Source organism: Euleptes europaea, chromosome 6 (genome assembly GCF_029931775.1).
Source record: "Euleptes europaea isolate rEulEur1 chromosome 6, rEulEur1.hap1, whole genome shotgun sequence".
NCBI lineage: Eukaryota > Metazoa > Chordata > Lepidosauria > Squamata > Sphaerodactylidae > Euleptes > Euleptes europaea.
This window is the reverse complement of record NC_079317.1, coordinates 102,503,134-102,522,556: the sequence shown is the minus strand read 5'-3', so window position 1 is coordinate 102,522,556 and position 19,423 is coordinate 102,503,134. Positions and strand designations below refer to the sequence as shown.

General features: G+C 46.7%; 1 protein-coding gene across 1 annotated transcript in view; it reads left to right on the top strand.

Annotated features, from left to right (window-relative positions):
• DTX4 (deltex E3 ubiquitin ligase 4) overlaps positions 1-17,845 on the top strand; it is a 48,941-nt gene extending 31,096 nt beyond the window's left edge. The window contains exons 3-9 of the mRNA XM_056851570.1: positions 1,496-1,557; positions 2,078-2,239; positions 5,319-5,380; positions 6,123-6,275; positions 14,538-14,699; positions 14,916-15,005; positions 17,158-17,845. Coding sequence (XP_056707548.1) covers positions 1,496-1,557; positions 2,078-2,239; positions 5,319-5,380; positions 6,123-6,275; positions 14,538-14,699; positions 14,916-15,005; positions 17,158-17,391 — 925 coding nt within the window. The 3' untranslated portion in view covers positions 17,392-17,845. The remainder of the gene's footprint in view (positions 1-1,495; positions 1,558-2,077; positions 2,240-5,318; positions 5,381-6,122; positions 6,276-14,537; positions 14,700-14,915; positions 15,006-17,157) is intronic.
• Positions 17,846-19,423: the final 1,578 nt, after the last annotated feature.

The following is a 19,423-nucleotide window of genomic DNA, read 5'->3' as shown; positions in this document are numbered from 1 at the left end:
ACCACCATCACTTTTAAAAAAATCTGAAACTTTCCAATTCTAAAAACAAGATCTTACTCTTCAAATGATAGTTGTCATGCCACAGTTTTTTTTTTTAAACCCTATATTTTGACATTTTTAGACTGGGCAAATCATTGCTCTAGGGTGGGATAGTGCATGCACTTGTCCTACCCAGGCTGCACCCTGCATGCAGATAAACCCCTTTGGTTATTTAACATTAAAATACATGAGACTTCTAGTGAGTGGTTGATACAGTAAATGTTTAGAAGAAAATGCATGTTATACAAAGTTTTAAAATTAAAGTGATAATTAACCTTTTTATGGTGCAATCATGTGCATGTTTATTCAGTAGACCCAGATAAGTGCTTTTAAGATTGTATCCTCAGAGATCCATCTTGCAAGGACTGAGTTCTTTGTAGATAGATCAGGATGGGTAGCTGTGTTTGTCTGTAGCAGAAGAAAAAAGCAAGAGTCCAGTAGCACATTAAAGACTAACAAAAATTTCTGGCACTTTTGTGAGTCACAGGTCACTTCTTCAGTGACTCACAAAAGCTCATATCCTGCCAGAAATTTTGGTTAGTCTTTAATGTGCTACTGGACTCTTGCTGAGTTCTTTGTGTTAGATCAATGTATTATGTCATAGTTTTTGAACCATGTGTTAGTTTCTGTTGTGTATTTTAGTATTATATAATTCTCAAGTAGCCTTTCATCCCTTCTGAAGACAGATGGTGGAGTTGTGTATTCCATTTTCCAGTTTGCCTAAGGTGACACATAGATGTGCTTCTGTACTCTTGGGTTGGCAGTTTAGCTCTAAACAGGAAATGCAGGAAGTTTTCCTGGAAAAAGCAAGCATCTCTTCTCTGCAGGGACCAGCATCCTGAATATGGTCACGCACTGCCCTCTCCTATCTGTCAGATGGAGACACAAGGAAAGCAATGGCAAGCTGAAGGCGGTGCCCCACTCACATCTTCCCAGTCCCTCTACAGATACTTTGCTGATATAGTGCCTGCCATGATCACTGACTCATGCTCTCTCTGAACCAGTCCTCTTGTCTCTCTCACACACACCTTAATTAACATGTTTGCAAGCTTACTTGCCCCTCCCTGACTGGGTCTCCTTGTTCAGCCAGGGAGTGTTCGTGCCTCAGGCTGCTAGCAGCCTAAAGCAGTAAGATAACCTGCTAGGCTGGTTCCATGGGAACATGCTGGGTTTGTTTGTTTTTTTTGGTCACTGTCAGGATCCTCACAGGCATCATTTGGGATTGGAATGGAACTGAGAGGAATCTGCCACCCGGTGTAGCATCCATGGAAGACAGGCTCATGTAATACACTCCAACTTCCTTGACTGTGCACAGTGCATCCAGCCCTTTTGTTTAGAGGCATCTGAGGTGTTCACTGAAGTCTGTGCCTAATCTCCTTCTGGGTTTGCTTAGTTTGCTTGGCTGTGGGGCAGTCTCCCCAAAGCCGTTTTTAAACCCCGTGTTCCTTTCTCACAGGGTTCCTACAGTTCCTGTCAAAAATCTCAATGGCTCAAGCCCAGTCAATCCAGCACTGGCAGGTAAGGAAGAGGGGGGGAACTGTTACGGTACCATGATAAGGATAGCTCAGGCCACCATTTTGATTCTAATTCATGTTAATAACTGATGAATAATCAAAACACGGATTTGTAAAGTTAGACAGGGGTGGTTGAGGGAGTACACAGCAGGCACCCAGGTCATTCAGACTCATCTGCATTGACTTCTGGCCTGCTTGTTGCTTTGGGGAAGAATGAGAGTGGGAGGCTGCCTTGTCGATCTCCCCACAGGGTGAGATTGCCCACACAAATGAAATAAAGGCCCAGATCATAGTGGGCCACAATCAGGAACCCTGCAGATAAATACTTCCAGAGGAAATAAATTGATTGGCCGTAAATGCATTATCCTGGGGGTGGGTAGGAGGCTTCCCTTACTAGCACACAGTTCTGGCCTGGGGTCCATGGTGGGGAGCAAGGCTTTCAGTTACAGCTGGGCAGTTTTCAGGGAAGCAGTTTGGCTGGGGGAAAACCAGTTCTTCAAGCATCCCTGATGTGTTCCTCCCAGGGATCACCGGGATTCTCATGAGTGCTGCTGGGCTGCCCGTCTGCCTCACTCGACCCCCAAAGCTGGTCCTCCACCCACCTCCAGTCAGCAAAAGTGAAATAAAATCTATCCCTGGGTTCTCCAACACTTGCCGCAAGACCACCAAAAAGCAGACCAAGAAAGGTAAGAAAAAAGGACCCTTCCTTCCCATCCTCTGCCATTCATAGCCTATTCTATAGGACTCTTTATTTCACCCTGCCATGGCAAGACCTTGATGGTGTCTACAATTCATCAGCCTATCCAGCATCACCCTGCCCAGTCCAGACCATGATGTGGCATGTGCAGGCGTATTGTAGGGTGTGCTTCAATTCAGATATCGGACCAAGCCCTAGACTGTGCTAAGCCAAGTTTGATCTGTAAAGTCCCAGACTTTACAGGCACGCCATGTTTTAGCTTGCAATGCAAAGCCCTGCCTTTGCGCTATCTCATCCTTTGGCTTGCTTGTCTCTTTGTCCCTGGATGCTATCCTCAACTGCTCAGCCTTTCCTGACTTCTGCAAAGCAATACCACATGTCCTGCTGTGTGGGCTGGCTGCTCCTCGAAGGTGGGGTTAGCTGTGGATTTGCTCTTAGGGCTTCATACTGCAGGCTCCTGCCTTTCGGGCAAAGTTTCCAAACCATCCCCTGTGCCCAATTTCTCTCACAGTTTCTTATAACTGTGATCTAGACATTGATCTGAGGCATCATTTTGCACCTCTTTATTACTCACTTCCCACTCCCATGTTTCTTTCCTGTGCTGTTCTGTGGCTGCACCCTCTGATGGATGATGGCAGATATCCAGCCAGTGTCATCTTCCAGAAGTTTGTCCTGAATGATTCCCATCTGTTGCATTGCCCAGCACATGATCTCCGCACATACCCCACGCCCTTATAATTTCCCATTCCAGCTGTGGTGTGCATTCTGTACTTTGGAACTGTAATCTCTGTCTGGTGCGGTTTCCATCCCCCCCTCCTTTCTGTTGAGTTCCTCAGATCTGCTTGATTCATTGTTCTGCATGACTGGGGGAGGGGGACACACGCTAGAAACCTAGCCAATTCATTGGTTTCTGTTGTGCATCTTGCAAAGGAGGCGGAAGCACAGCCAGGAAACAAGGGAGACCTGTAACCTGTTATCCAACATCCCTCCCATCCCGCTATAATGCCAACAAGGGCAGATATGTCCCAAGTGAGCACTGCAATCTGCTAAGAACCCGTGAGCTAAGGCTTCAGTGCCCCCAGGCAGGTGCAGAGTGCCTTTCCTTTACTGAGTTAACTAGAGAGTTCCTCATAAAGGGATTAGGGCAAAGGTTTTCCTATCAGAGGGGGGATATGCTCGGGCACCTTCTTTCCTTATAAATGTTTAAAAGCATAAGCTTTCCTACTAAGGCAGCTAGCTGAAGATTCCAGTGCTATATACACCCTCCCCAGAATAAGATCAATTGACCACAGTGGGATTTACCTCCAGAATCAGGCTGCAGTAATCCCATCTGCAGCCAGATGTTTGGTATTTTGTAACTGCAGTTCTGTAAATGCAAATTGGGAATGATTTACCTTCCCCCAGTTGACGTTTTGTGACGCTCTGTAGAGTCATTTTCTACACATGATGCCCTCTCCTTAGAGCATCCTCTTCCTGACATACTTGAAATATTCTCAGACCCCACCACAAACTGGGCTGTAGCTATTGCTTCCTGACACACCCCAGTTTGCAAAAGTCATTCATGCCCTCCACGACCTGCTTAGAGTAGCAGTAAAGCCATTTTTGTGTGAAGAGATGGGCTGTTCCCCAAAAAGATAATTTTACTGTGTATCTGTACCTCATTCCCAGATTTTTTGAAAAGCTGTTTTAAGAGCTGGAAGGTTTCACAGATAAGAAAAAGCCCACCAGTGTATACAAAATTTCCCTTACGGCCAACAGGCCGTGGGCAACAATATAGATGTTATTCATATGGCTGTAAGGACAGTAACAATTTCCCCACCACCGCCCAAAACATTTTCTTAAAAGTTTCCAGGGCAAGCTCAAACCATAGTTTGGTAATTCAGAAGTACCATGGTTTGCCATTATGTCTGAACCAAGCCATAGAATGGTGTGATTTTCTTCGAGACCTGACTGGCTTTTGTGCATGGACATCTTGATTTTTTGAGGAGCTTGACAGCTGTTTATCAACTGCCTCCTTTTAGAATTACAACTTCAGACCCTGTTGAGCAACTATGCTTTACCCCCTTGTCAACAAAGACCCCCATTTCTTGGTCTGACCAAAGCGTGGCTTTTTTGCCCTTGGATGCTTCTGGTGCCTCACACATGACTAGAAGCAGCAGAGCACAATGCCTCTGCCATCACGGACAAGACACTGCAGTAGGTCTGGAGATGTGACAGAAATTTCTTAGCCGACCTACTGATGGCAGCCAGAAATTGTGTGGAGACTTTCCAGGAATGCTGTTGCACCAGCAGGAGATATAGCTGGTACATGCAAGAGTCTGGGTGCGTGGTCTCCCTCACGGGCTTCACACCTGAGTTGGAAGGGAGGAGTGGAGCCCCAAGATGGGTTGGAGGGGGCAGATTGAAATTGAACCAAGTTTTATGCAGGAGATTTGTCTCTTCATTCTTGCTGAGGTTATTGTTGGTATTCTTTTAATCTGCAGGTGTGAATGTCTTGAAAACCCTACTGTATAGGGAAATGAGAGCTAGGCTGTGGGCAGGTCAGAATGCTGATGAGGGCATGCTCAGGAAACCAGCAGTGAGAACTCCTTTCATTTTGCTTTGTCTGCTTAGCACTCCAGCGGTTCAGTGGCCTCCTGAGGCAGAGCAAACCAATTTAGATGTCAAGCCGACCCCTAGCTAATGCAACAGTCGCCTGTATATCCACTTCAGCCCACGGTTTCTGCGTTTTTTTGTTTGCTGGCCGATTGCGAGCTGGTTTGTTGTTTTGGAGGTCATACCAAACTATGGTTAAGTGTAATTAATTGTGATCTGATGTGATGTCTGAAGACATGTGAAGAGCTAATCGCCCCAAGTGACTCTGGCAAAGGAGGCAAGTCAGACGCAGCAGAAGGCAACTTAATTCCTGTTGTTCAGTCCTGCGGTGCCTTTAATAAAGCTCCTAAGAGGCTCCATCCTCACGCATTCCTCCTTCCCAAGTGGAGTCCCATTTCCCACCCAGCTCCCTGAGAACCTGCAGGAAGTCTCTGTGTTTCTGAAATGCCCCTTCTGTCCTCCTCCTTATCCAGGCAAAACCCCTGAGGAAGTGTTGAAAAAATATTTACAGAAGGTGCGCCACCCTCCAGATGAGGTGAGTCTGCTTCTTTGCATCTAGCATGTCTGTCTTCAAGCAAGTGTGGAACAACTGTTCAAGACTCTTGTACCTGGATGGAAGAATGTAACTTTTCTTGATGCAGTTTAAAAATAATAACAACAATAATAAGCACAGACTGTAAAACTGTTCTGGCCTTAATTCTGTTAGTGCTGAACATTTATTTAGCAGAGATAGTCTGCTGAGCATTGTTCAGGACACAGAAGCAATGCAGTCTTTCTCCCTGATACTTATTACGTCTGTTGCAGAAATGAGAAGGGACTGGGGGTGGGGGTAGGGAGTATAGGATTGACTGATGGTTAGAGAATGAAGATGGGAGCAGGGGGGATTCATACAGTCTGGGAAGTCTGAGAGAGGCTTTGCTTAAGTGGATCTTGTGGAGGGACTGCTAGTCACTCAGAGCCTGGCCTAGGCTGGGATATAGAGCAGGATACAAACTAGATAGACAGACAGAAGGACAGACAGATACAACTTTGTGTATAAAGGGACCGGGTGGGGGGCCTATCCCAAGCATATGGAGCAGAATGGTGGAAAGAAGAAAGTAGCAGCAGCATAGATACACTCTAGATATTCTAAATAAATAATGGAGAAGGAGAGTGCAGAAGAAAATATTTCTCCCATTCATGTGGTTTAACCTTAAGTTGCCCTTATCTCATGCCTGAGTTTCTCTATGCGCATGTATTTACTCATCTACTTAACACAGTTTTCCATTCCCCTTTAGGACTGTACCATCTGTATGGAACGCCTCTCTACTCCTTCAGGATACAAAGGTCCTCAGCCAGCGATCAAGCCAGACTTGGTGGGCAAACTGTCCAAGTGTGGCCACATGTACCACCTCCACTGCCTCGTGGCCATGTACAACAATGGGAACAAGGTGTGTTACTGGAGAGAGGAAGGGGTGATCCACCTGCAGCCTCTCAAGTTGGTACATGGATTCTACTCAGCAATTAACATATATTTTGACCTTTCCTATGAAATAACAGACCAAAACAATTTCTGAGGTAGCCATTGCTGATGGGAAAAGCCACTGTTAGATTATTTTGCAATTTTAGCATGGTAAAATGGTCTTCAAATTGTTAAAGGAAGTCTCACAGAATGTGCTGTGATCTCACCATGTGTGGAGTTACATTGCTATGTTTTCTCTTGTTAGAACAAGAGCCCTGCTGCATCTTGCCACTGGTCCATCTAATCCATCGGTTCCCAACCTTTTTTTGACCAGGGACCACTAGGACTTTTTTGTTCCGTGCAGGGACCCCAAGGTTCAAAATAAAAATTCCCAGAATTTGAAAATAAACTGTAATCATAACTGTTAGTTAAACATTAAACTTAGAATAACATTTGAATATATATTTTTATAATAGAACACTTTTAATTGAAAATATTAATTTATTATGGGTTTATAACTTTGTTTCGCGGACCTTAATTTAGTTCTCGCGGACCCCTGGGGGTCCACGGACCCCCGGTTGGGAACCAGTGATCTAATCCAACATTCAGTCTCATACAGTGGCCAGCCAGTTGCCCTGGAGGGCCAGCAAGGCTGAGGCCTTCCCCTGATGTTGCCTCCTACCACAGATGTTCAGAGGTTTACTGACTCTGGATATGGAGGTTCCCGTTAGTCATTACGTCTAGTAGCATTGAGAGACTTTCCCCCCCTTATCCCCCTTTAAAGCCACCTCTGCTAGTGTGTATCACTGTGTACACTGGTGGTGAATTTCACAACTGTGAAGCAGTACTTCCTTTTGTCCATCCCGTTCAAAGTACATTAAAGGGTTGTATAAATCAGGCTTTCTTAGAGTACAACCTTCCTAACCTCTTACTAAATTGTAGCTGCTTTTTATTTAGTTATCGGGCGAAAACACATGGTCACTTAGCCCAGTTCCAGCCCCGTTCCAGCCCAGTTCCCTCCCAGTTTCACCCAGGATCAAATCTTCGCAAACGGACGATACCTTATTTACTCTTCTTTCAGCACTGTATCGAAGCGAAATGAACCCGCCTTTTCCCATTCATCTTCTGGGAGAAACAGAAACAGAAATGGGGAAACACAGATGATTGGCAACTCTCACAGCCAATCGCGAAGCAGTGTTTGAAGCTGCAGGGATTCAACTGTTTCTTGCCTGCTGCTACTTCGGAGCTTTTTCTGAGAAAAAGAAACTCTTTTTAAAAACGAGGCTTGGATCCCCCCCCCTTCTTTCAGGTAGCTCCATTTTTTGTTTTTTAGTTCTTAAAATGCTTTTAAAATTACAAGTGGCTGGGGGGAAGCCTCCATTAGTCAATTCAAAAGGACCAATCACCAGGAGCTGGGGGGGCGAAGGGCTTACTCAGCAGGAACCCGCATTTTCTGTTCACATGGATCCATTTGCACACAGTTTAGTCCCTGCTCATTCCAGGTAATGCGGGTTCATTTGATCCTGGGTGGAACGGGGATGAAACTGGGCTGGAACTGGGCTAAGTGACCATGCGTTTTCGCCCATCAAAAATGTTTGTATTCTGCCTCCTTCCTCCACCCCAGACCAGATCAGAGGGATTTCAGAGTGCCTTACAAAAACAGATTCAGCACAGCATAATTAAAAAAAAGCACAACAAAATGTCAGCAAACAATGTCATAAGCCAAAATAACCATCAGGCAATTTTAGGGCACTGGAGGTAAAACAACATGCCTGGTCTAATCTTAAGGCCAATTCACACATTATGAAGTCCACGTGTCTTCCACATGAACTTTCAACAGATGTGTTCTGAGAGTTTCTCACTGGGAGTTTAATTCCCAGGTGTGTGTAGGTCTGGTTTGGATCAAGACTGTTGTGCTTGGGGAGAAGGAGCTTAAATTTCCCTCCTACACCATTTTCCCAGCCTGAAACAGGTTTTGAGAGCAGCTATTTGACTCTGGGAGAAGCTTATGTGTGTACTGATGGCTATATGTAAGTTTACCCAGGGGGCCAAACACTAGCTCAGATCAGATCTGCATGCACCTGGGAATGGAGTTCCCAGCAAGGAAGCCCAGGTATAAGTCTGATCATAAGTCCTTGTGGCAGCCTTGTGTCCACCACGTGGACTTCATAACATGTGAATTGGCCCTTACCAGCCAAAGGACCTGTAGTGGGACCTCAATGTTCTGCATAAGTCTTCATCCTTTCCTGTTGTCTAGCATGATCATGTAAATCAAAGATACAGTTTGTGAATATGCATAATTTTATGAATGTCATGATCTGATCTTGCTTGGCTCAGAGTTTATTTATTTTTAATGTAGGAAGTATACACATGGGCCGACTTGAAGCCCATTGTTAGAGAGACTTCATCTTTACTCTTGCATCTTGAACAGCTGCAATAGCTGTAGTTTCCCAACATGTCATGTTTTTGATATGTGTGCAAGGAATCAGTGTAACCAAAAAGCTCTGACTTGAATGCAGATTTTCCCTTAAGCAAAGCCATGGCACTGAACAACTCTTCCCTTCTCGCTTTGAGAGAGAAGGGCATCTTCAGCTCGGGTTATTTCCTTCTCTTAAACTGGGAGGCAGGAACAAAAATACAGGCCTTCCTGTCTCCTGGAGGTAATGACCCCTCCCCTCTCTCAGAACTCCAGTTTTGTTTCCTGCCTTTGAAGGGAGAGCAGGTCCTTGGTTGCTCTGCTACTTAGAATTTAGGAAACTAGTTTTTTAGGCATAGGTTCTTTGTGGTCTGTTTGTCTGTTTTCCTTGTTGATTGTTGTTAGTCTGGTGTTTTTTCTGTGTTGCCCTTGTTTTTCCCCCGGCTGCTTCCTTAGCTGCTTATTGCCTCAGGCTCAAGCCAGGCCCTAGTTTCCACCAAAACTATATGCCAGAGACCCGGGGAGACGATTACATCTCATCAGAAGATTTGGTTCCCGGCTTGCTTGTAGCAGCTATCAGCCAGGATGAGCCCTCCTGCAGCCACAGTAGTGGCTTAGAAAAACGCGACGGAGAGCTTCAGCCTGGTGGCAAGTGCAAGAAGGCGCTAGATAAAACTAGTAAGGGCAACAAGAAGAAGAAAAACAGGGGTTCGGATGGGGCCAAGATTCCCGGTGGTGTGGCTCCTAGCCTGGCGCAGAAGACCAGTGGCACGGCTCCTAGCCTAATTACATCAACGCCCCAGGCCATTTCCTCCACAATGGCAGAGCGGCCCGCGCATCTCCCCACCCATCCAGAACCGGCCTCGGAGCAAGTCCCTCTTTCCTCGACTCCTGCAGGGGAAGCAGGTTGGAAAGTCGGAGGGTCGACTGTCAGTAATGTACTGCCCCGCGAGGTCGCCTGGGGAGAGGGAGGTTTGTCGGCGCTGCGCACAGAGCTGGTGGATTTAGTTCACAGCGTTTTTGTGGAAGGGCTGCAGGCTCTGCACGTTCCCTTCCTAGCCCCCTCCATTCAAGGTGGACTCATCTTTGCAGGCTCCTATGCGGGAAGCTAGGGAAGGGGAGTTTTCTCGCCATAGCGGTGGTAAACCTTGCTGGCCAACTAAGGCGGCTCAAGAAGCCCCCCCCCCATTGCCTGGATGTTTCTATATCCCCCGATTTCATCTGAAGAGGATATCAGGGAGGAGGGGGAATTTTCCTCTGATGAAGACCTTCCCCCCGCGGAAGAAAAGCAAGTTAGGCTTTTTGCCCAAGAAGGTTTTCAGTACCTTTTATCCAAGGCTCTGACAGCTTTTGATTTATCAGAGGACCCTGACTCTCAATCATCTGGTAAGCTTAAGGGTTCCGTGGAATTTTTCCATAGGCATAACACCCCCTTAGGGCTATCCCTATGCCCAACTATTTCGCCACCCTTATTAGGGCAGAGTGGGAGAAACCCCTAGCAGCCAAGCAGTTTCCAGCCATTACAAAAAGGTTTTACTCTCTTTCCAAGTCTTCCTCTCAACTCCTTCAGGTCCCCCTGGTGGAGGCTCCTATAATTGCACTTCATTCCTATGATTTAGTTGCCAGGGACGGTATGGGCTCCATAAAGGATCCTTTGGATAGGAAGGCGGAGCTTGCCATTATAAAGGCCCATGAGGCGTCCTCCTTGGCAGTCAGTTTCTTGGCTACCTCCGCCCTTATCTCTAGGGCTGCCATAGTTTGGACCCGCAAGCTTATACAGCTCATTCCAGAGGACAACAAAAAGGCATTAGAAAGTGCTTCCCGGGTTCTTAAGGAAGTGACCTTCCTTGTGGATTCCATGCTAGATACCTTGCAGTTTTCTGCTCGTGCCATACCCACCCAGTTGGTGGCCAGACGGGCTCTCTGGCTTTGCCCATGGCAGGTGGATCCGTGTTCCAGAGCTGAGCTGATGGGGTTTCCCTACCAGGGGGGCAAGCTTTTCGGTGACCAGTTGGATTCTGTCCTTGTGGAAACGAAGGATAAAAAGAAGGCCCTCCCCAAGAGTGTTTGCAGGGAGCACAAGGGAGACTCTGGCTCCTTTCATTTGCTCTCGAGACCCTGTTATGACCAAAGAAGAAACCAGTGGTCCCAATCTAGAGGATCCTTTCGTAGAGGAGGTTTCCCTCGGAACTCCCATTTCCCTCAGTCTGGAGCCGACAGGCAAGCTCCTGCTTCCTGTCCATCTAAGCCTTCTTGCCCCCTGTGGGAGGACAACTGAACCATTTTGCCGTAAGATGGATGGACGTCCAATCAGATCTGTGGGTTCTGCAAATCGTCAACCATGGATATCAAATGAGTTATCTCGTCCCCCCCCCCCGATCGTTTTGTTGCCTTGCAGTGTCCCCTGAGCAAAGAAAAGCTTATCCACACCGCCACAGGTGTGCAGCATCTCTTGGACATTCATGCCATCGAGCCAGTCGAGCCATCAGATTATTGCTCCAGCGTTTACTCAGTGTTCTTCACAGTCCCCAAGAGGAATGGGGACTGGAGAGCCATCCTGGACTTGACATTTATCAACAGATACGTCATCAAGAAACGGTTCAGGATGGAAACTCTGAGGTCCATCACAGAGGCTCTCCGACCAGGCACCTTCCTCATGTCGGCGGATCTCACCAAGGCCTATTTGCACATCCCGGTGCATCCCGGTCATCGAAGATTTCTGTGTTTCTGCTTTCGGAACCAACATTACCAGTTTCGAGCCCTCCCCTTTGGTCTCGCTTCCGACCCCAGGGTCTTCACTAAGATCCTGGTGCCCCTGGTGGTGCTAGACAAGAAGTTCAGGTACATCCATACCTGGACTACATTCTCATCTGTGAACCCTCCAGAGATCTGAGCCTGAAGCACACCTCCCTAGTTTTACAGATCCTGGAGAATCACAGCTTCTTGGTCAACAGGGACAGCCATCTGTGTTCTGTTCAAAGCTTGTTATACCTAGGGGTCATAATAGACACCATCCAAAACTCTCTCTTTCTACCTCCAGACAAGGCGAACAGCATCTCAGCCTTGGCCAAAAAGACTGTGACATCTCCATCGATCAAACTCATGGCCCTGGCCAAGCTCCAGGGTTTCATGATCACCTGCATACTAGCTGTCCCTTGGGCAACGTTCCATGCGAGGCCCCTCCAGTGGTTCCTTCACCAATACCAACAGGACATCATAAAAAAGAGGGACAGATCTCTCATCCTTTCCAAGGCGGCCCGGCTGGGGCTACTCTGGTGGTGCAGCACGATCAACTTGTCCAAGGGTCTGGTCTACCTTCATGACCGACCAGTTGTTCACAGACGCAAGTCTGTCGGGTTGGGGTGCCACCTTTCAGAACCAACAGGCGCAGGGCCCTTGGTCTCCAAGGGAGAAAGCGCACAACATTAATTGGCTAGAGATAAGGGCAATTCTACAAGCCCTTCTTCACTTTGGCCCGCAGCTAGAAGACCGGCATCTACTTATAAGGATGGACAATATGGCTGCCAAGGCCCATGTGAACAAACAGGGCGGTTCCCATTCCTCAGGCCTCCACAATCAGGCAGCGCTAGTCCTCATCTGGGTGGAGAAACACCTGGACTCCATTGCGGTGGAGCACATTCAGGGCTTCCTAAACATACAGGTGGACTGGCTCAGCCGCCAGGTGTTGGAATTAAATTAAATCAAATCCGGAAGTATTCCTCTTGATGACACGGAAGTTCGGCACCCCTTTGGTAGATCTGTTTGCATTCCCTCGAAATCGCCAACTTTCAAGATTTTTCTCCCACTACTCAATCTGGCGCAGAAGCAACAGACGCGCTGATGTCCCCCTGGCCCTTGGGCCTGCTGTATGCTTTCCTTCCTCCAGGATGGTTGAAAGATGGGTCTCAAGTGTTCCACCTTGAGAAGGCAATTAGCTGCCATTGCCACTCTAGTTCCACGGGTAGCAGGTTACCCACTCGTCAAGCACCTGCATATCAAGGCCTTCTTGCAAAGAGTCGTCTTCATTCCCGGCAGTGTTTCATCACTTCCCTACTTGAAAATTGCATATTGTCCTGTCCGCCCTCACCAGGGCTCTGTTCAAACCCCGCCGTTCTGTCGATCTAAAATGGCTTAGGATGAAGGTCCTGTTCCTGACGGCCATAACATCGGCTGGTGTCAGAACTGGGTGCTCTATCCATCAGACCGGAGTTGTGTGAGTTCTATAAGGGCAAGGTGGTACTCCCTCCAGATCCTACTTTCATCCCGAAGGTGAACACTCACTTCCATTGGGAGCAGGAGATTGTGCTACCTACCATCTACCCTGATTCAGACCATCCAAAAAAAAGAAAGAAGTGGCACTCTTTGGATCTGCAGAGAGCCCTGAGAATTCACATCAAGCGTACCCAGACCATCAGAACCTCAGTCTCTCTTTTTGTTACTTTAATGGCCCCCAATAAGGGGAGGCCCATGTCTAGAGCTGCTATTAGCTGCAACATCAAGCGCTGTATAGTGCAAGCCTACAAGACTAGTGGGATGCCTGTTCCTTTAGGTCACGGCACATTCTGTGAGAAGTGCGGTCACCTCAGTGGCTTTCTCAAAGAGTTCCTCGGTAGAGGAAATTTGTAGGGCAGCAATGTGATCGTCTGTCTCCACCTTTGTCTGCCATGACAAACTGGACTTCTTTTCTTTGTCAGATGCTGCCTTTGGTAGGAACGTGCTGCAGTGTGTTAAAGATAAGTAGTCTGACCCACCCAGTTTCTAGGGTAAGCTCTTGTGTGTCCCGAGCTGAAGATGCCCTTCTCTCTCAGAGCAAGAACAAGCCTTGAATTACTTACCGTGAAGGCTCCTTCTGCTCTGAGGGATGGGCATCTTCTCCCCCCCTGTAAGCACTTGTTCCCGATGCACTCCCAAGCAACACTCACAGACAGGAAGTCCGAAATAGAGTTGACTTTAATGGAGACCATACAGGCATACAGAGCTTGCAAAAATAAAAAGGCAGGAATGGAGCAAAAGGGACATACAACGGAATATATGGGGAATAGGTCATATCATGATAGCACAGGTTGGCATGGTAACCCCTTAGTCCAACAGGCCAGGCTCCCACGAGCTCCCGCGAGCCTAAAAGGAATGCGATCGTTAGGAAAACAGTCCTTGACACCCCCCCCACTTACCTGCAGCTATTAGAAAGAATAATTATAATAAATAAAGCTCATAAAGGACAAACTCTGACAAGTTTACAAGTGGGGGGGGATTTGCATCTTTTCAGCTAGCTGTCTTGGCCTAAATAGGCTGACTTAGAGGCCGTTTGTCTCAGTTGTTTACTAGTTGCCCTCGTATTCATGTTCAGTTGCAGGATATTCTCAGGTTCCTTAGGCAGATTCACTCAGTTACCCTTACAGTATGTTTTTAAGGTTGTTCTTTGTTACGTCTTCCTGTATATTTCTTCCTATCAAAGCTTGAAAAGTACTGGAGTTATGAGAGAGGGGAGGGGTCATTTCCTCCAGGAGACAGGAAGGCCTGTATTTTTGTTCCTGCCTCCCAGATTAAGAGAAGGAAATAACCCGAGCTGAAGATGCCCTTCGTCTCTCAAAGCGAGAAGGGAAGAGTTGTTCAGTGCCATGGCTTTGCTTAAGGGAAAATCTGCATTCAGATTTTGGACTTGGACTCTTACCCTGCCTTGAGTGGCTATATTTCTCCATGTAAGAATGGATGAGATTGTAAAATGCTTCTGACATTTCTGGAAGTTAGTCCTCATTGTCTGCTGTCAGCCTGCTTTATTCTGTGCAATTTGGAAGCACACTGCCTACTCTTACTGTTTGTCCATCTTGCTTTCAGGACGGGAGCTTGCAGTGTCCAACCTGCAAAACCATCTATGGGGTAAAGACGGGCACCCAGCCTCCTGGGAAGATGGAGTATCACCTCATCCCCCACTCATTGCCTGGACACCTTGACTGTAAAACCATCCGAATTATCTACAACATCCCACCAGGGATCCAGGTAAGACCAAAGCTTCATGGGGAGAGGTCAAAGCAGAGGACTTCAGTTGCAGCTGGTGAAAAGAGTGTGACAAGCTGTTGACACCATAATTCTTGTCTTCCCACCTGTGGACAGCATGGTGTTCAGAGATTAGGTTGTTTCTCACACTGTTTAAACCTTCCCTAAAGGATATTTTTAAAGTTAGTTTAATTAGTCTGTCTTTCTGTCTCTTTCAAGGGACTAGAGCATCCAAATCCTGGGAAGAACTTCACTGCCCGTGGTTTTCCTCGGCATTGTTACATTCCAGACAGTGAGAAGGGCAGAAAGGTGAGTGCAAGCCATTCATTGTAGGAGTTGAGCAAGCTTACCAAAAAGTCTATTTTAAGATGGACAAGGATGGCCTCAGCTATTGTATGAGTTCTAACCTGAAGTAATTTGCACTTTACTCTGCTGCTGGCTTCTTGAGCAATCCACTATAAACTATATCATAGCTCCACTTCTCTATATGAAAGTGATTTATTAATGCAAAGTACCGGTGCTTGCCTTTGTGTGTCCTTCCCACTTTGGGCCATCCCAGGTCATGTGTATCCTTCTTGGCTTGCTGTTCAACATTGAGGCTGGGATCCAGAATGCAAGAGGGAAAGGAGATAAAATAAATGGATGTTCTGAATTAAAATAAATTCTGCCGGCCAACTCCAGTGTAGACCACACTGTCTTAAAGGACAACATATCAAGTGGGGTGAAGGGAGGGAGCTTGGTGGCTGAGTTTGTGTACTGAAGATGGTGTACTGAAGAAGTGTACCTTCACTGTTGGTTGTATGTTTTGGCACAAAGTGGAATTGTGTGAAGCACTGACCCCCTTCAACTCGTGAAAAGAGCCAAAATTGCATGATAACTATGATATTTTGTGCAGCAAACCTTAAAATGGACTGTGAACATCTATGTTTGGACCAGCATGGGTCAGCATGAAGATGGTGGTCTTTGGGTGGCTTGCATGTGCAAAGTCAACTGAGTCAGCATTTCTGACATCTCCACATCTTCTGTCTTGAAACATCCTGAGTTTCCCTTTCAATAATGTAGAACTTGATAATTGATTGCCTGCAATCTGTTCCTTCCCCCTGTTCTAGATAGGGGAAGGAGCTGGTGAGAGCATATCTGCTAGGGAGACATGATGCTGGAGTAGTCAGTAGCAGCTCTTGCTATATGCATTGATGAGTTTACATTGGATCTCTTTTTAGTATCTACATCAGTTCAAGAGCTTCCTAAGCTGTGTTATATTCCCCAGTTGCACAGTGCTTTCTCCATAGATGTTTTCATTTTGTAGCTGTGGCAGATAATTTTTCAAAATTTCAGATATTTCTGAATCAAAATATAAAATCATCTTTCCTGAAATACTGGCTTTTGGTGCTCCAGAATTTCTTATTTTAAGTGGCATTAACATGATTTTGGAGGAGAGGGAAATGAGAGGTTTAGACATGTTGGTAGGAGGGCATAGTTTAGCAAAGAGGAATAATCCTCTCAGACTGCTTTCCTGATTCAGTACAACAGAAGAGCACATTGAGTCACAAGCCTGGCCTCTACCTGCTGGCACCCCGTGAACTGTGAATCAGTTGATTGCACAGCATGTGTATTGTGAAGAGCCTACAGTCCATCCCAGCTCCCCCATCTTATGGGGTGCATGTGAGAAGCAGTGCTGCAGTTAACCAGTGACAGTATAATATCAGTGTTTAGAAGCAATAGCAGAGGTGTGATTTTCCATATTCAGGGAGAAAAGCTTGTTTTCATTTGGGGCTCAAGCTTGTCTGTATACTTCAGGGTAGTGGGAGTGGGAATCCTCTCCTCCCACTTTTAGAATGGTTACACATGGAAGGAAGACAACTGGGGAAGGCACTGGCAAACCACCTCGTAAACAGAGTCTGCCTAGTAAGCGTCGGGATGTGACGTCACCCCATGGGTCAGGAATGACCTGGTGCTTGCACAGGGGACTACCTTTGCCTACACATGGAGGAGACTTCCATTAAACATGACAGAGAAGATCTGGTTTGCCTACAGCAGTTCTTCACCTTGCAACGTGGGCCAGTGCTCCCCACAGTCTTCAAGAGAAAGTAGCACCTTACTTAATGAAGCAGCCCATTTCACATATTTCAGACCAACAAGAGCTTTCCTCTTGTGGAAGAGGGGGGAATCTCCAGTCTGTTTAAAATACTTGAGGGAAAAGGCCATTGAGCTCATTTTTATTCTTCAGGAATGAATGCATTCTGCTTATTCTGTGAGGTTAAAGGTTGCCTTCTGCACCTTTGGGAGTACGAGATTGGGGAATCTGTACCCACACCTTGGGTGGATTCCTACATACCAGCATGCAGCTATTTGCAAATGCATTTTGTGTACTAAGTGAAATAGCCCATGGGGGAGAGCACAGTGGATTGGGCACAAAACTCTAACACATGAACGGTTTCCCTCATACCCTTTCTTCTCTCAGGTGCTAAAGCTGTTGCTCGTAGCCTGGGATCGGCGCCTCATCTTTGCTATCGGCACTTCCAGCACCACAGGCGAGTCGGATACGGTAATCTGGAATGAGATTCACCACAAGACAGAGTTTGGCTCCAACCTGACTGGCCACGGCTACCCTGACCCCAACTACCTAGACAACGTGCTGAGTGAGCTCGTGGCTCAGGGCATCACAGAGGAGAGCGTGCTTCAAGAAAAGGACTGAGAATGTGGGGGGAAAGGGGAAGGGCCTTGCTCTGGGGGTGGAGCTACAACCACCGCAGTATTTCACGGATTGCGCTCCCTCCCTTCCATTGTGCCTGCTCTGTCCTCTCCTCCTCCTGCCACAGCCACTATCTGCCTCTTGAAAAGTTCAGTTTTGCTGGCCCCGTTGTCTGCTTAGGGATTTGTTCAGGTGAGAAACCACTGGCTTGCCCTTCGGTGGCCCACAGCACATGGCTAGTGGTAGCAAACAAAACGTGGAGTTTTTTCCAGCTCATCTTGGGCATGGGGTGAAGTCATCCCAGTGAAGCCAGAGGTTACATTAACCTTGACCCGCAAAGCTGCTTTCTGTCTGTCACTCTGAGACGTGGTGGCATAATTGTGTGGGGAGATTAGGAGCCCACTGTAAATTCTGTGAAAAACAGAAGTATGTCTTGGGACAGGCAGCCCCATAGAGCCATCTCTGTGGTACCGCTCAGGAGCCAAGAAGAAGCCCTCCGTTCCAAAGGCACTGAGAATTAAAACCAGCCCTGGTCAATTATGCCCAGTTAGGTGCCTGGCTTCATGTTGTCATGTCACCGCTGCTTTCATGTTGTCGGCTCAGTGTGAGTCAGAAATGTGCCGGTCTGATCCACCTTCCCTCTGGTGACCCGGTGCATTACGAGGCTGCCTCCCCAGTTTCCTTCCAAGAAGCAGGCCTGCTGGGGTCTGACCTGGTTCCTTAGGGAAGGGGGCTGAGATTTTGTTCTGTCTGATACATGCCAAGCTGGGTCACACATATGCAAGTCTCCATCATTCGGTTCAAACTGGCCTAGAGTCGAGTAAAGTTCTTAATTAATCTCAGCTGGGATCTTGCCTAAATTCAAGCATAGTCAGTAAACCTCTTGCTTCCTCGGTCTTGGTTCATCAGAATTTGGCCCACTCCTACTTCCAAACAAAGTTAGTTTACTCCAAGCCAAAATGCTCTTGTAGGAGAGGTTGCCATACCCAGCTGGGTTCCATAATACAATACTTACTCAGTTAGTTCTCTTTGTCTCATTGCATTACCAAATGCTAGATCAGTCCAGAGCTGTGTGCTCAGATTTTTCTCTCTGTTTGTGAACTGCATCCCTGGGGACTGTTTTTATGTTTCTGTAGTGGGATAGGATGAGTGGAGTAAGGGGTGAAGGTGGGATACTTTGTTTTTACTCCACATATTCCAAGGTGGGTTCTTTGAACTATTTGTATGGGGGAGTCCCCTGGATACTGATTTGAATTTATTTACCTCATGTTTGGGGGATTTGTCATATATATGTATATAAATATATATTTGTAATGTATGAGAAGGATTTTGAGGCTAGAATGTGTAACAAAATGGTACTGAAGTTAGACCTGGAGGCTAAGTGCCACCGTTTTCTACAGTGAAAAAAATTTGGAAATGGCTGCATTAAGGCTACATTGAATCCTCCCCATCCCCCAGTTTGTTTCAGTTTTTGTTTTTTTGGGACCTTAACAACCAACGTGATCTTTCATTGGGGTAGGCTTGAGAAGATTAAGAGATGGGTAGGATTAGAGGAAAAGCATGTGAGAATAGAAAAGAAGCATGTTTGTGGAGCTGATTGACTGCATGCTTGTGTCAAGGTGGTGTTAGGGTGTGTGTGTGAATGAAGTGGATCCCAGAGACATCATAAGGGTTGTTAATACTACAGTGGGTTTTTTTTAAGGTTCTAAATAATTTTGGTGTTCTTGAATATTTACAGCCAGGAGATTTTCCTCTTCCTGGGGCTGCCAGGCACTGCCTGCCAACCAGGGCGGGGGGAGCACTGCAGGGTTGGTTTTTTTAAAAAAATACAGCCTAGTGCACTTACCAGAAGTTCTTACTGAAAGTGATAAAGGGTAGCTCTAGGAATCACTGGAAACTCCATGGTAAAACCATAATGTTTCCGGTGATTTCCTAGAGCTAACCTTTATCACTTCTAGTACGAATTTCCAGTAAGTACATGAGGCTGCATTTTTTTTACCTAGGGGCAGGGGTTCTGCCACTAGGGACTTAGCAG